Below are 18,225 nucleotides of genomic sequence, written 5' to 3'. Positions count from 1 at the left end.
TTGCCCTTGAGGTGCACATTTTGTGATTCTCTTGATACACAATTGCTTTTTTCCACTTTATTGTCCTCAACTTGGTCACTCTGCTGTCATGACAAACCATAGAAAAGTTTCACAGCTTGTAGCTCAAATGAGACAGCAGTGCGGTTCAGGCTCAATGACACTGCTCCTTCAGCACTAGTGCCCAGTGTGCTGGGGAGCTGAAGCATCTGCTTAGATAATACTGTTAGGTGCTGATGCAGCAACACAAAGACACTTGGCTCACCCCATTCCAGGATGCCTACATAACACAGGTTCCTCATCCCTAAACACAAGTCTCCCGCCACCCCAAGCCACCTGGACATCCTTGCAACCCATTTCATACTTTTCCAAAATCATCCTCAACCTATAGCATCCCCAAACCCCACTCATTCCACTTGCCTCCACACCCCTTGTCACTCCCACCCCCAAAAAAGTCTCAAATCTGCTTTCTGAAACATTGCTCTAACCACCATCATTTATACAGATTCTTTCACCTCAGAGCATATATAAACCACACACACAAACACACTGTACCCATCACTATCTTGGGTGAAACATGACAGCTATTTAACACCATTCTCACGGTTAGGTTAAAAGAAAAAGAAAAAGTGTAGCCAACAGGAACTGCAGGAGCAAATTAAAGTAGGCATAATGTAGTTATTGCATACTGCATCACCATCGTCACTTAACATCCTGCATTTTTCTTCTCTTCCAAACCAACCAAATTTGCAAGATCTGATCATATTTATCTAAAATTTGCCACAGCCATAGTTTACACACAGAATCCTGGATTCCTATAATAAAGTTCAGATTAGCTGTATTTTTAACTTGAATGGCTCAGTGAATTAAGAAATTACGGCCAGGTTATGATTTTTCATGACTATTATTAAGATCTTAGTTTCACTTCATTTTGACAAAGTAACATTGATATTTACCTGATTGCTAGACAGACCTCCTTCTGAATTTCAGGGCAAATCTGGCTCTTTGGTGCCATCAGTAACTGCCAAAGTAAGAGGCCAGACCTTCTAACAATGTCTCTGTTTCTCTCGGTTTGGGGGCTGAAGAAAAATTTAAAAACCACCTACAAAAACGATAGTTAGAAAATACAGCAAAATTAAAAACAAATTTCTTTTCTTCTCTACTCAAGGGAAGTGCTTCATACAGGAAAAGCCTCTATAACACAGTGGCTCAAATGGAGGCAGAGTTAGGCCAACTTTCAAAATTTTTATGGTCACTCTAAATAATTTCTCCAAGGTTGCTCAAAGTTGGTGGTAATCAGGAATTGAATCCAGATCTACTGAGTCTGCGATCAGTGTCTTAACAAAAACTAGACAAACCACCTTTGTCCTTGAGCAAATAACTTAACCTCTCTGGATCTTATCCAATTTATAAAACATAGATAAGAACTCATAGGGGTCAAATTTTAGGCTATAACACATTCTAGAAATGCAAAATAAGAAGTTCTCTAGGTTAAGGTCCATTAGCTCTTCTCTACTCAATACAAAGTCACCATTCATTTAAAAAAAGGTTTACTTGGTGGTCTGCATTCTTAAAGTCTCCTTTACAGAGTTTATTTTAAAATATATTTAAGATTTGTTTATACCTGAAAGACAACAAGGATGCAGCGTATAATGCAAGTATCTCCATTCACCATAGCTTTCTCCATGATGTCGCAAATACTGCTGAGATGGTGTGCTTCTATGGGATGTTGTTTGCCCAAAAAATTTGTTATTGGGAGATTGTTACTAGCTGCAAGCAGATTTAGTTGGTGTATGCACATGGCACCAACATGGTGCAATAACTGGTTGATAACCTCACTTGTGGTTATAGCATCTCCTGAAAGAAAAAAAATAAATGGACATACTTTTCTCTATGAACAGAGAGGTGCATGTATGAAGTTTACATTCATTTTTAAAATGTGTTATGAAACCATCATTAGCATCACTGAAATTCTGCAGCACTTCAGAGCTATAGTCTGCATTAAAGGTAAGAGATTTCTATTCAAGTTTTTAGAAGTGTTAAAGGCAGAAGTCAGAAAACCAATAAACATGCACAAAAAAAGCTTTTTTCTTATCTTCAGTAAAGATCAAGTAATTTTGTAATATGCTGTAACTAACCTTGTGGCTTTCTGAGGAAAGTTTGTTCAGTGCTTTATGTGAGTTTAGATTACGTTAATCTCATATTTTACTTACACTTATACAAAGTGCTGACTACATGCTCACCTCTAGGCTCTGTGATGATATGACTAACTCCCAGTCTCTGACAGACATAATGGAATGCTTGGTTTCCAGGATTACACCATTGATCAATATAGTCATTAGAGCACGTCCATATCATGTTATTCCTAGTATCATAACATGCACCTGAAGAGAGAATATACAAAAAAAATCAAAATAGTTTTTATTTATTAAAAAGTTGTCCGATGATAGTATTTTCTATTGGATTTTTTTTCTTGGAAAGCAATTCAAACATTGCTATATCAGATGTGGACTTAATGTGTTTTCTAAAGTTAATTCAATTACATTAGATGACACATCAAGCTGCTTAAAGATAAGGGTTAAGAATAACAATCTTTTAAAGCAAATTTCCTAATGTGGTTAGTGCAAACCCCTCATTCCTCAGTGTCCTTATCACTCAAATTGCCTGCTACCAATTAGTCAACTGCCTGAAACGCTGGGGCTAGCACCTTATGCTCAGGAGTTGGCACCATCATTCTGCACAACAGACACTTGACAAAATTACCGTACTTCGTGATGGGGAAGGGGATGTTACGTCATTCAATTTTTTTTAAAAGTTACCATGGACCTCAAAATTTTTACCCCTGCTTATGCTGCTGTTCAAGAAAAATAGATAAAAGCAGTTTCAAATATTTCAGTTATCTCTATTCATAATTAATTGCATTTGTTTTTAATTTAATAGCCTTGCTCTTACTACTTTGTGGTTATTTATAGAGCTGGTGGCATGTATGATGCTGTGCAACTGGTGAAGAGTGGTAAGCAAACAGACCTCTGGCCTGAGCAGCTTACAAGTGGGCACAATACATTATAAAAACAATAATGGTGTGACAGCGTCATAGCTGGATCTTTAGAAATTATATAAAGGAGAGAGAGGAAAAGTATGAACTTGGCAGTATCCCCACTGCATGAGATTGCAGAAAATTATTCTATAGGCTTGTCTAGAGTAGGATAGACGATATTTAAGCACATTTCAAAACTCAAGGGTAGACTGGACAAGTTGTATTGTGATAGACGTTAAGGGGATTGATGTGAACCTTCAGCTTGATTGATTAACATGTTAACATACTCCTAGCCCTGTCTGCGCTAGAGTTTCAAAACATGTTGGCCAAAGTGTTTTAACGAACATTTAAAAAAAATTATACCTTTGATCCTTGTCAAAGGGAGTCCTATACAGATCCTAGTTAACATTTTAATTAACCATTGTTTAAAACCCATTGGTATCTATTATATGGAGATATACCTATCTCACAGAACTTGAAGGGACCTTGAAAGGTCATTGAGTCCAGTCCCCTGCCTTCACAGCAGGACCAAGTACCGTCCCTGACAGATTTTTGCCCCAGATCCCTAAGTGGCCCCCTCAAGGATTAAACTCACAACCCTGGGTTTAGCAGGTCATAGCTCAAACCACTGAGCTCTCCCTCCCCGGTTATCTAGCATAGCCAGTGTTTACCAATTTATTCCTATTCTATTTTGTATCCTTCTGACTATTGAGCTGGCAGAAGCAATCCAAGTCCAGAATGCAAATGCAAGTGAAGCCGTGAAAACCAAAGTCACAGGGAAATAAGAAAATATAAGCAGAACATCTTCCTGGTTAATACATTTATTTTTTAAAGTGAAGATAGGAAAGTTCAAATCTTCTAAACATTGACTCTTTCTTTTAAAGAGTCTGTAATACAACAGATATTTAAAATAAACTTTTAATACCTCTTCTCACTCTCTAGAAGAGAGAGTTCACCTTCAAAACTTGCAAACCAAAGCATAAGAAACCAGGAAAACAGCTTTCCTTTAGAATTTTCACATCACATCTTCTAAGTTGTAATTTTATTTATTTAATTTTTACCAAAAAAAGTGGAAGTTACTGGAAATTGAAAGAAATAATTTAGAAAATAGAGACTGCTATCTCCAATATTGAATGTCCCTAAAAATAAATGTATTTCTTACCAAGTCCTGGTATTAGAGCACCACGTCCCAGTGAACTTCCTGCGGCATCAATGAGATCTGCTCGGCTTGTGAACTGCCCATCTGAAATATTGTATACCAAGCTAGAAGCAAGAACTTTAAAAAAAAACAAAAAAAAAACTCAATTTCTCAAATGTTTAAAATATGATAAAGAAGAGAGTTTCTGAAATCTGCTGTAAGGATAACAAAAAAACAACTTACTTTTCAAAGATGACAAACCACTTGTCCCACCAAACAGTGATCGTGTCGCAGAGCTGCCTGACCCACCTGGAGGTGGGACCAACATCACCAAATATGTTCCACATGTGTACATTGGAGTCTTTCGTAACATTTTCAGTGGTAGCCCACAACTAGTGTTAGCAGCTGAAATGTTAAATAAAGCAATGAATCAAACAATTATTTCTCTAAACAATTCGTAAGATAGGGAGAGCAAGCAGGATACAAGTCCTAAATATAATAATCTGTTTTGGAGTTTAAATAAATCCATCAGAAATACTGATAAATCTAACATTTTTGCAGGCTTTGGAAGTTACTTGTGGGTCTGGCCAGTGGACTCTAAAGATCCACTCCCACTCATTAGGAGATAATTCCTCAGAGAGCATGCATGGTTTCAGTGGCATTTTAAAATATAATTTGAATAAAACAATCTTTAAATATGAATAAAAACAAACCCTAGTTTCCACGATGACGATGACGACAATGGCAACAACATCAGAAAAAAATAGAAACCTAAAAGCTAGTAGAAGATATAATATACAGAGAAGCAAACAAAAATCTGTCCTAGGGATGTCTAAGATGGTAAAATATCACGAGCCACATTTTAAAGCCCAAGGAAGTTAATATAAGAGGCCCTCTGGGATTCAGTACCACTTTTTAATCCCTTGAAATCCCCCTACCCTGGTCCCATATCCAGTGAAGCATGATGATCTAGCCTCCAGCCAAGAAGGTGAAGGTGGAGCTCCGGCCAAAGCTGATCAACATTGCTCTGAATACTGACTGTTCAAGAGGAACCCATATTTTATTTTCTGAAGCACTCCTATTCACTACTAGGCAACATATAGCTTTTACAAGATCTCCACTACACCCCTTTCCACTCCCTGTCACAATCTAAAGGAGACGTGCAAAAACACTAGGAAAATATTTGCAGTGGTGTAAATGTACATTCCATTGGTTAGAGAGAGCATTTTCTTAACTGAGGAACTTATAACAACATGTAACTGGATCCATGAGATATTTTAAAATCCATATGCATACAGTAATCTCACCATTAGTCAGTGAACCCAGGGTTCCAGGTTATTTAATGCATATTTGAAAAAAGGAAGAGAACTATTCAAGACATACCCCTAGAAAGTTTGTCTTGAAAAGGAACTTTAAAAAAATCCTCTGAATGCAAAGAAAGTGATCAATACACTAGTTCAGACAGGGTGTTTGAATAAAGTGAAACTTAATATAGTAGTTTCAATACGGTCATAAAGAACAGTAATACTGTAGTATATAAACAATTGATCAGTATACCAATAACAATGTCACACATATTTGCTATTTCATCAATAATGAAGAGGTACTGCAGAATAGTGCCCAAAACACAATTTCAACAGTGCTACAGTGTGAAAAGAGTACTCGATGAGTGCTTTGAATGGGAATTGGACCACCTGTTTATTGATATCCCAAACAATATTGTGTATCACCACTGGAGTATCCCTCACCTCAATATGAGTTTACATAAGTATAATGAAATTTCATAACACGCATGGTCACTGGCATAAAAAAATAAGAATATGATGAACAATTTCTACTGCCAATAGAAAGGTTAAAGTTCATTTTGAGAGCCTGGGACACTTACTGGAAACTGATTTAGGATTTTCTGAAGTATCCTATTCATAGTAAGGATTAATAATGCCAGAAGAAAATAATTCACCATGCTATTGTTACAGGTTTGTCAATGGTTCCATGTAAGCCTTTATTTATAACCTAAAAGTGAAACATCTTCTGAAGAAAAAGATCCTTTCGGATTTCTTGGAAGACTTTTAAGGCCTCTAAGTATTGCCTCAGTGTACTATTAATGCCATTTTTAAATCCTTATGAAATCACTTATGCATCTAGCCTCACCTCATTTTCCTCCTATCTTTATCTCACTGGCAATTCCATTGCCCCCTTCCCTCCCTCCTGACACAGGCTCACAATCCTGGAGTTATTTTTACTCTTCCTTCATTTTGTCCCCACATCAAATCTATCATGAAATCCTGTCAGTTTTCCTTCTACATTATCTCCAGAATCTAAACTTTCCTTTCTATACGCCCTACCAAAGCTCTGGCCCAGACCCTGATAATCTTACACATAACTACTCCAATGTCCTTTTTGGTCTCCATGAAAATCGTACGATCCTCCTCAGATCAATTCAGAATACATCTGCTAAGCTCCTTTTGGTTGCCACTCCAACCACCGTCTGCTTCTCCTCAAATCCCTTCACAGGCTGTACCTCCCCATCCCCATATCAAAGACAATATCTTGGCCCTTTAAGGACAAAACAACATATAATCACTCAATCATGGAGTTGACAATAAAATTAGTTTTCTGGGAGAGTAATCAAGTCAGTTTTGTCTGACATACCAGTCCCATAGTTTAGCCATTAGTTTTATTCTTGGACGTTCAATTTTCCTATAGATCTTTTGGAAATGTACAATTAAATAGAAGAGAGGAGCTACCTGACTAAAATCAAAGTACTATGAGATCTTCAGTGAAATAAGTTTAACCAAAATCTAGGAAAGCTTTGTAAGTTGTGGCTGATGAATTTTAATTTTTAGTCCAATTAAAGGAGTTTATAACAACATCGAGACAAAGGGATCCAGATGGCCTGTAAAAATAATTCAAGATCAATCTGCAGTACAAATTAATTTGATTTTTATCCTACTTTTCTACAATTCCTACATTTAAAAAATAAAAACCCTCATTCTGAAATATTTAAATAGCTTCTCAATCAAACTTTGCATTTTATATACTGCAGAATGTTATGCTGAATGTAAAATGAATCTAAAGAACCACTCATACCGAGCTTTAAATTAACTTTAAAATGGTTTAACTGTTTCTACTGCCAGTCTACTGAGTATATCGTATTCTTAATATTTTATGCCAGTGACAAATACTGAGTAATACCTTACTCTTTACTCCTGGGGGAATTCTGCACCAAAAAAATAAAAATTTTGCAACAAAAATTAAAAAATTATGTGCATAATATTTTAAAATTCTGCAAAATTCTGCGTATTTTATTTGTCAAAAGAACACCTCATAATCACACCAGTTTCAATTATTTTTGGTCACTTATTTCAAAATACCCGTCAGCAAGTATGTAACAATACAGACAACAAAAAAGATTCAGGAAATGTTTTTGGACAAATAGATTCCTTACTAGGCATATTAATACAGAACTCTGAGTAACTCATTTAAACTACAATACAGAATCATATTTCCAGCACCCCTCAGAAGCAGTGCAAAGGCTTGGGAGAGTCAGGGGTAATGGAGGAGCTGAGGGAGATGGAAGTAAATTGCTGGGAAGGAGTCTGGGTGTGAAGTTGGAGGATTGTTGGGTACGGGTGGGAAAAGTATGGAAGAGGTTTATAGGGAAGGGGGGCAGAGAGGGATTGTTAGGGAGCATCCCCATGCAGACCCTGGCTGACACCTAGCCTCTCCAATTCAGTCAGACACATCTGCTCCTGTTCCTGTGTTCCTGCACCCCTATGTGTCCCTCCACCCCAACTCAGACAACCACTCCCCCCATCCCCATGTGGTCCTGCACCCCTCCCCCTGTCCCCAAGTGGCTCTGTTCCCTCTCCCTGTCCCCATGTGTCTCTGTACCCGCACCCAGTCACTCCCCATCCCTGTGTGTCTTTGTATCCCCCGTCCCCATGTGTCTCTGTGCCCCCACCCATCCACTCCCGTCCCTATGTTTCCCTTCATTTCCATGTGTCTCTGTGCCCCCACTCAACCACCTTCTGTCCCTATGTAGCTCTGCACCCCGTCCCCCATCACCATCTGTCCCCACACCTCCCTCCCTCCGAGGCCCTGTGCCTCCACTCCCATTCAGCCCCTGCCCTGTCTGTCCTCCTCCACTAGCCCTTATGACCCCCTTTTTGATCCCCCACCCAGCACCTCATACTGTCTGTTCTCCCCATAGCCCGTCTCCTGACCTGGCATGACAGGCGCTGCAAAGAAGGCAGGCTCTTTCTCTTCCCTCACTAGCTGGGAGTTGCTGGGTGTTCTATTGCCACAGCACCCTCTGGTAAGCAAAAAACAGAACTGCAGCAACATTTTGGCAGGAGCTTTTTTTTTGAGCAAAAAATTAATATGCACAGCTCGTTAATTATGCGTACATGCAGTAGTGCAGGATTCCCCCAGGAGTAACTCTTGAAATAGTCCCAATGAAACCTATAGGACTATCAATCAGAGTAAGGATGGCACAACTGAGCCATAAACTAGGAACAAAAAGGCGCTGTGTTTACGACAGCTACAGTTTTGGCATGATCAATTATCTTCCTTGCAGCAGTGTATTTTACATGAATATGAACTGTTATTTTGCTATTAGAATTTTGACTGTTAAACACTTGCACTGAAGTATGTATTTGCATGAAGTATTCCAAAAGCAATTATCTTTAAAAGAAATTCACACAACTTTCAAGTATTTTAATAAATTCTAAGACATTCATAACAGTAATGTATATTTATGTATATAGGCAGTTTAAAGAGCCTAAATATAAGACACTATATGTACAGATATGTAGGATTTTCAAATTCTACAGTCAGAGAAATAATTTTGTAAATATGCATCACTGCAAACAAAAAATGAAAAATTATTGTAAAGGAGAAGAGTACTCTTCTGACCTGCTTGGTCCTCTTTCAATGTATTGGAAATTGTAGAGCCAGTTAGAGCAGCCAGTGTTGCTGATGGGGAGGCTCTGTACCTTGAAAGCCTACTCAGAAGCATCTCATTTATACTCTTTGCAGATTCTCCCTCTTTTCTCATTAGTATAATGCGCTCCTGTAGAGGATTTGCTATACATATATCATTTTCTACCTATGCAAATGAAAAAAAAAAATCCTTAGATATTTAAGTCCCTAAGAGATTGAGAATTTTATTCCTGTATGCTTGCAAAATAAGAAGAGAAGCAAAAACCAGATCCAGATGTATGCAAGGAAGTCTGATACCAAGGTGATTGGTGTGATTGAAATACCTAGAAATACAGATTATTACATCCTGGCCAAAATCATAGCATGACTGATCATCTTTAGACATTTTTTACTTTGTAAAATACAGCGGTAATAGCCAGTTGCCATAAATAAATTTCCAGAAATAAAGTTGAAGTTAACATTATACAAAACCCAGTATTGAGATGATTTTTTTAACTATAGCAAATAATACAAAGTAAGCAGTCTCCACTTAGTATATGGCACTTACACTAAATTACTGTTTCAGTATGAAACAGAGTAATAACAATGCTATAATATATTTCACACTAACAACACATGTTACAAGCAAGCCTGCAATACTGGAATGTCCTTTGGAAGTGCAGATTTTATAGTACGGCTTTTCATCCTGTTAAACACTATGTCAACTGCTTGTAATGTTTTGACTGTATTCCTGAAGTTATGTACTAGCACTCAAATGAACAATTAACATGTCCAGTAACTTTATTAAATGTTACTATTTTAAGAAGTGTTATTCATGTCACTAAACTAAGTCTGCTACAAATAAACAAATTGCTAATTTAATTGAAAATACACTTACTATAAGTTCAAAAATATCCATAAAGACAGAGTGTCCCTTTGGTGTTTTTTCATTCAGGCTTGCAGGAGACCAGATCCAATAGAAATAGGTACCATCTGAAGAAAGATGTACTGTGGTCATAGTGCTGCCAACTGGAAAGTGATTTACTGGCATGGGGAGTATGTGACATACCTAGAGATCAATAGGAAAGCAAGAAAGGAGGAGAGTTCAGTTCACATTTTGAAGCTGTTCTTCAGACTATTAATTTTTAAAGTTAGTGTTTTTAGTTATTCTAGAGCAAGGCTCATTAGGCTTACTTATCTAGTTACAATTTGCTATGATTTGAGGGAGAATACAGTTTGCCAAATAAAGGTATTGCGTACTAACGAATTCCACGCTAGCAAGACACAGTTATCCATCTAAAAATAGACAAAAGATCATGGTGCCAGATTGCTGAAAAATGTATAAAGTATCATCAGCAAAATGTAAATATTAATATAGTTATCTGTTTTATCCTACTTTACTGAAATGTCTGCTCAAAATTCTGGAAGGAAACTCATTTAATGAGGAATCCAAACACTTAATTTGAGGAAACATATTGTATATGGCTGGAAACAGACAAACAGCCTTACTCCTTATTCTTCAGTGAAATTTCTTTAAACCACAATGGAAAAACATTGTCAAGAGGGATAGTTGCTCGTCTGCAAAACACAATTATAGCGAGAAGTGAAGGTGTCAATCATTCTTGTACTTGAGAAAAACGGAGGCATGGGGGGTAGCAATAAATATATTTGGTTTGAAGATAAAGATCATTTTACTTTGTTTTAAAATACTATTAATTTGTAATGTGTGCGCATAAACACTGTAACACAATGTAATTTGTAAGATGGCTTGTGAGGCAGGACATGCAACTCTACCAGTGGGAATCTGTAGAAGCAGTTTCATAAAGGGAAAAAGCAAACTCTCAGCACAAGAGAACTAATTAAATTTAAATCAGAAATTTTGCTGAAAGTACATCAGTTTTATTATTATTTTTCACAATTTAATAACTTTTATTTACTATATTATGATTATGAAATAAAGGCATGAGGGTTTTGGTGGTTTTTTTGTTTTTGTTTTTTTACCTGAAGGGTATTCTGGTCAATGACCTGGAAAAGAGAGTGAGGCTTATTATCAAAAGAGACAGGCCGATGAAGAAGTTTGCCATTGCCAAAAGCAACCCATCCAGTCTCCAACTCCTCGTTACGACAGTATACAAAGCCTCTGGGGAAAAAGCAGGACATTACAAACCTTTAAATATGCTGCACCTTTTCAAACATTTATTGAGCTTTGTTTGAACCTAGCTACAAATCCATTTAACGTAGTAACACTGGTTTTAAGCATGTGAAGACTCTGAAGATTCAAGAATCATAAGCAAGGAAAGAATGAAGAGATAGAACAATCTCAGTGCTAATAATTTGTATTGTGAATTGCACAGGGCTGAAAATTTGTAACATAGGCAATATAAATTCCTAACTACCAAGGTTTGATGCGGACAAGGTGGTGAAATGAGACGGATGGATTTTAAGCAGCAGGCCGCGACTTTTATTAAACTTAAACACAAGAAAGTGGCACTACCCATCCATCATTGATACTCCCCTATACCAAGCATTTCATTGGTTCCAATGTAGGAGTCCTGTAAACCCCACCATACAAACGGTAACGTGGAGTAGGCTCTCCTCAGAGCTCAGCTCGTTCCAAGTCTAACTACCCATCTCTCCATGAGGGGGACGGAGGGTACAGAACGAACAGAACCTTGACCCACCAGGGACTCACCCTCTCCCATGAGCCCAAGGTCACCACCAAAATCCCAGGTTTTTTACCTCTGGGAACCATTAATTTTATCCTTTCAACTCCACTGGAAAAGGGCCTCAAGATGCAATGAATTCATAACTCAACCAAGTACCTCATTTAGGTGCTATGCCTATTCTTATTCAGCCTACTGTGGCTTAAAGGTGCTCTGAGGAAAGGTGAAAAATTCCTTGGTCCTCTGCCAATTGGTTCATGGGAGAAAAAATTCCTTCCTGACCTCCAAAACGGGTGACTAGCTAGTCTTGCAGTACCAGTCAGGCCACATTCCCAAGCCTAGCTCAGGGTGGAACAGAGTCAAAAGAGCTCCACATGGCCTCCACATGGCCCCTGACTCAGGTTAAATCCTGGGAGCTAGTGAATGCTAGTCAATCAGCCCCCCTTGCTCCATCTGGCCAATGGATATCAGAGATTCCAATGTGGGGGGAAGCTTCCTGGTGACCCTCAGTGACAGTCGCATTTCCTAGGTACAGAGGCTGTCCCACTTGCCACTATCAACTGCTCCCAGGGAAGAATAAATTTATGCCTACAATATTCTATAAAGGAAAACATCTCAAAATATGGACCATGTTAGATGAGGAAGATATTTAATGGCAGTAATTTTCAATATAAGAAGGGGGGGAAATCAAATCACTAAATCTGAATCACTCAAAAATGATTTAGTGAAAAAAATATTAGATGCTTCATACACATATCAGGTCCTCTGGTGACAAAGATTTATCTAGATAGGATAATAGATCTGCAAAGGCAGAAATATCACAATACTGTGGCTTACCGTAAAGTACCGTGTAATCCAGATCCTAATTTGCTTATTCCTCTGCCTACTGAATTAGTTGTATACAGATAAAGTCCATCTGCTGCAAGACAGCGCCCTAAGTCTGCATCTGAAATAGGAAGGAAGCATTGAGTGGAGACCTTTTATGGACAGCAAAGCTACAATGATCATGTCGCTGCTGCTGTTAGGACAGTGACTGAAAACCAATGAGAGCTCCTCTTCTTCTCTGGTCAGAAGAAGTAAAGTTTATATTTACATATAAATTATTATTTGCATTACAGTCACTTCTAAGATGGCCAATCAAGGACCAATGCCCCATTTTAGTAGGCACGTTACCATGCCTGTATCCAGTTATGCATAACTGTATATTTACAATTTACCCACATTGCTAATGTATATATATTAAAATATGAAATAAATTATACAAAAAAGGTGAACTGCTTCCAAGCAACTCGAATGAGAACAGTGTAACATGCACCCAGCTGCTCATTCAAGTATGCAAAATAGCATCAGGTAACAAACTGTTTTCTCAGATATGGATGATATACATTTGAGAAGTTCCCTATTTCTATATTGCTTTATCATCTGTTATGCAACATGGCTCAGAGTTTAAGTTCTAATCTTAAATTCCTCATGTGTTCTGATTCAGAGTTCAGAACCTGATCAGAGAGCCCCTGCACATTATTCAAGTCTGACTACGGTGCAAGTTAGAATGCTGCATTTAACCATGCTTAATAATAGGACATAATCAACGGGACTCATTTTAGATGAAAATGCTTTACCTTCACTACCAGAATCTAAAATTATTCCTTACAATACATTTTAAACTTAATTTTCAATTAAATACTTTCAGAAGGTTGTAATGGAGCAGAAGACAATTTTCTTTTGTTTTGCTTGAAAAGAATAGAAGGATTTAACTCCTGTTCCTAGGGTATCAAGAAAAGGCTACTGTTGCTCACACATCAGCATACTGGAAGGGGAGATAACACCCAAGGTTTATGAATATGGCAAGCTTTTCTGCTCAAGATCACCACTGTAACCTTAACATACTGTTTGTAACTGTGTGAAAAAAAATCTAATCCAGTGCATTTAAGATATAATTGCTGGTGCCAGTAAATGCTGGTGGAACTCAGTATCGTTCATATATCTAGCCATTTGTGTCTCAGATCTGTGTTAATTGAGAAAAAGATCTTTGATAAGGAGGATGAGATCTCTACCAAATCTTTTAACTAAAATACCTTAGAAGTAGACGTAGAAAACTAACAAGCAAGCAAAAAAAGATGGAGGATGGGGGGAGAATGGAAAAATCTGGCAGCAATGATACATGTATGGCACACACGATATAATATTAATGCAGGAATGTCAAATAACCAGCCCACTTGATGTATTTTGGTAGTTCACATTACATACTAAGATCACAGAATCTACGCTTTCTTTCTTTTTTTTTTCAGAACAAGTATCTTCCTAGCTCTCATGGTTGCAAACATAAGCTTCCAAACATGCATGGAGTGTAAACCAATATATTTGTCTTCCTGAGTCTGTAGGCAAGCTGATACACATGACTCAGAGGTGTGAATTCTTTCATCTCTAGTGATCTCACTGAGATGTCAACTCAAGTCTGATGACACTTCAACACCAACAATAACTATTTCATTGCTTACCTTTGTAGCAACAGAATTAGGGAAGTGGTGGGATTGGGAATTGCTGCAGGCAGGGAAATACAGAACAGGAGAACAGGAGAGGCACAGAAAGAGAAGTCAGAGCGGAGGAGGATGGGTAAGGAAGAGAAAGTACAGAAACACTGGCAGTCCTAAAGTTAAGCACTTTCCCACTAATGGATGTTTAACATGACAATAATGCATTAGACAAAAAACAAAAGTTTCGTTATAAAAGCTATTCTCACTTTAATCTTTGTGCAAAACTCCCATTGAAATCGGTGAGTTCTGCTATGCATATTGCTTGATAGAATCCTAAATGTATACCCCAGATCGCTAGCCATGATAAAAATGACATTCAGTCCTTACCAGTAACCGAGTTGTACCCACACATTGAAGCCAATAGCAAGTGTTTAGTAAAGTGATACAATCCATTGTACTACATCAATATGAAGATTTAAATCTTTCCTTTAACCAGCTAAAACTTTATTAATTTTAACACAAGTGGACTTGTTTCTTCCATTTAACCCCATACTAAAAAAAAAAAAAGGGAAGCTCTATTCACTCATGTATCCATCTCCATCAAGTTAACATGATTGTGTACTACAAAGACTTTGTACTATTACAAAGATGACCCGGTAATAACAGGCTCCCTGTAAAATTAAGTCCATGCCCATTAGTCTGTTTCTGAATGTGCGACTTGGAAAACTGGGTGCCTACATAGCCATCTTTTTGCGCAAATGTGGGGTTTTGCAGCTATAACAAGTGCCTGCATGTTCCTACAGATGCCCAAGTACGCTATCTTCTGAAAAACATGGCCCCATGTATCCTCTTTGTTATGGCTCATGACTGCTTTTATACTCTTTCCAACAGAAAGAAAAAGAACTTCTCAAATTCTAAAGCTTTAGATAGAGAAAAAAAAATACTCTGTGAAATCAATGCAAAAAAAAAGATCTGACACGCTCAAGTGATTTTAGTATAGTCATAAAACAAACTCTTCACCTTTGTTTTCAGAGCTGGAGCCACTGTTGGCATCAGGTGCAGGTAACATATCTTCAAATCCCCAAGATACCATGTGTTTTCCCCCAAGCAAACAGGAGGGAGATCCAGGCCCGCCTTCCAGAAGCAGCAACCTTTAAACCAAAAAGAGTACAGAGTAAGATACATAAAGAAAATATTTTCAGAATAATGATAAAAGCAACAATTAACCATCTTGAAAATTAAGATTAAAGATTTTTCAAATGAGAAACTTCTTATCTCTAAGCTACAGTTCATAATTAAGCCATTTTAAGGGAACTTCAGGAATTTAATTTTTTTTAAATTAATACACATTGAGAATTAGCCTTTTATCATTATCCTTCCTCAATTGACTGGATTTTTCCTAGGGCTTCAAAATTTTCATTTTAGTAACTATAAAGTCTTGGATTTATCAATGGATCACATTTTGAGACTAATCTTTTATCTTTAATATTTACACATTTTCAAGGTTGATGCAAAAGAGCTACAATTAGAAAAGTTATTACTCACCTGTATAATACATCAGCCACAGGCAGGGATCCCAGATCTGTCTGTTTCTGTAATAGATGTACTGTGTGAACAAAAGTTTTCAGTGATCCCCTAGGAAAATAATTAAAATAAGAGTTAGAAGTCTTTGTTCATGGAAAATACACTAATTTGTACGCAAGGCAACAAAGGACAATAGATATTTAAGACAATGTCCAGTGTCCTTGTAAAACCTCAAAGATGTTTTCTCTCTCAACGAGTCAACTTCTTTTCCTCTTTGCATCCTTCTTCTGCATTATTTCCACCCAACTCTGGGGTAACACAAACAAAGAAGGGGCAGAGGGAAGGATGTTATCCAACTGCCAGTCCTGGACCCACTTCTTATTTTGGGCATCAGCTGCCACAGGCAGCTCCCTAAACAATATACAAGGGAGGGCAACTCAGAATCACCTTTAGAGCATCTTAGATTCTTTTTATTCCTAATTTAAGAAAAATAACAACATCTATGCAGCCTGAAGGACTATATTTGGTTTATAAGTGTTGCAAATGAAGGCTTTAAAGGGATAGTCAAGTGCTTTCCACAACTGATTATCTTTAAAAGGAATTTAAAAATCTCAAGCCTAGGAAATAGAAGTTGGGGTATACACTTGCAAGTGTTTGTCAGAGAAGTTGAACGGTAGAGATCTCTTAATTGTTTAGGCCACTACCAAAATGTTTCTTATAAAAAGTTCTTCAAAAACTGACGGGGCTCGTTTTAGTAGCTTCTACATGATGTTTAATTTGCAGGTGCATATAGAAACTAAGGAAGTGGATTACCAGTACATTAGTTTTGTACAAACTTTAGTGCTATGCCCTGGAAAATGCCTCTAATGGCTGACAGTCCTTTGACATCCCGTCTTTGAAATGCTCAATTTCAATTTCCTCCCAAGAATTTTAATCATTTTTTTAAAACAATATTCATCCCATTGCTTTTGTATCCTTAGGAAAATGAAGCACCCACGATTGAAAAAGGATTATCAATAGTAGTCTTCTTTCAAAGGCTTCTTTCTGTATAAATGGTGCCCAACACATGGAGGACTGCATGGCTTTTGTAGGTAAACACAACACTGTAGGTAGCATTATGTAGATAATTTTGTAAAGACAAGCTAAGATGATGATCTTCAATTCAATGCCTTTGGTTAATTTTGGTTTCTTTAACCATTTAAATTCACAAAGACATTATCCATGCCTTTTGATAACAACTTAGACATGCCAGATAGCAACCATTGACTCCCAACTGGTGCACAAAACAAAAGTTATTTGTCACATACATTTTATTTAATAGATTATAAACCCTGAAGATACTACTATGGTCATCTAATCTGACCTCATGTATAACCCTGCATAGGAATTCCCTGAAGTGATCTGTGTTTCAACTATAGCAGATCTTTTAGAAAAAGATTCAATCTTGATTTTAAAATTGCCACTGATGTAGAATCCACCACAACCCTTGTTAAGGTGTCCCAATGGTTAGTAACACTAAGTGTTAAATAATTGTGCTTTATTTCTAGTCTGAATTTGTCTAGCTTCAACTTCCAGCACTTGATCTTGTTATAACTTTGTCTGCTAGACTGAAGAACCCATTCTCAAAGTTCTGTTCCCCCATATAGGTACTTCTAGAGTGGAAGCAAGTCCCCTCCCCTCCCCACACACCTTCTCTAATACAGACTGAGCTTCTGGAGTCCATCACTATAAGATACGTTTTCCAATCACTTAAATCACCCTCATGGCTCTTCTCTGAAACCTCTCCAATTTATCACATCCTTCTTGAAATGCAGACACCAGAATGGGAAACAGTATTCCAGTGGTTGTCACATCAGTGCCAAATATAGAGGTAATATAACCTCCCTACTCCTACTCAGGATCCTTATTTATACATCCAAGGATCACATTAGCCTTTTTGGTCACTATGTCGCACTAGGAGCTCATGTTCAACTGATTATCCACCATGGCCCTCATGTCTTTTTAAGAGTCACTGCTTTCCAGGAGAAAGTCTCCCATTTTTTGTTCCTAGATGTATAATTTTACATTTGGACTTATTAAAACTCTTACTGTTTGCTTGAGCCCAGTTTATCAATCAGTTCAAATCAAAGTAATTTTTTAAAAAAATATTATGAGTTTATCTCAGCTACTCCTTTCTAAAGCTGGCCAAATACACTCTACGTAGAAGGCAATTATTCATAGCAGAAAGAATTTGAAAGATACAGTAAAACAATATGGTGTTTATATTCAAATTCAGGTTACCTATAAGCCAGTAGGTCAACATCAGTCTTTTTCCACAGGTAGCCTTTATAAAGAAATCTATTACAACAGCACCTGATAACATTTATCTGACCATTTGCTAGTTTCCATTATAGAACATACTTTTCTTGTGTTTATAATTCTACATTTGCACCTTATTCAGTTAAAATTGGCAGTCAATATCTCAGCCCA

General features: G+C 37.4%; 1 protein-coding gene across 1 annotated transcript in view; it reads right to left on the bottom strand.

Annotated features, from left to right (window-relative positions):
- Positions 1–18,225, bottom strand: part of HECTD4 (HECT domain E3 ubiquitin protein ligase 4) — a 110,373-nt gene that overhangs the window by 69,269 nt on the left and 22,879 nt on the right. The window contains 12 exon segments of the mRNA XM_030582336.1: position 546; positions 954–1,099; positions 1,622–1,854; positions 2,241–2,381; positions 4,197–4,310; positions 4,416–4,577; positions 9,090–9,282; positions 9,994–10,164; positions 11,097–11,235; positions 12,596–12,704; positions 15,253–15,383; positions 15,778–15,867. Of these exon segments, the coding sequence (XP_030438196.1) occupies position 546; positions 954–1,099; positions 1,622–1,854; positions 2,241–2,381; positions 4,197–4,310; positions 4,416–4,577; positions 9,090–9,282; positions 9,994–10,164; positions 11,097–11,235; positions 12,596–12,704; positions 15,253–15,383; positions 15,778–15,867 (1,630 nt within the window).

The sequence above is a fragment of the Gopherus evgoodei genome, chromosome 13 (assembly GCF_007399415.2).
Source record: "Gopherus evgoodei ecotype Sinaloan lineage chromosome 13, rGopEvg1_v1.p, whole genome shotgun sequence".
Taxonomy (NCBI): Eukaryota; Metazoa; Chordata; order Testudines; family Testudinidae; genus Gopherus; species Gopherus evgoodei.
This window is presented reverse-complemented; position numbering and strand designations above follow the sequence as displayed.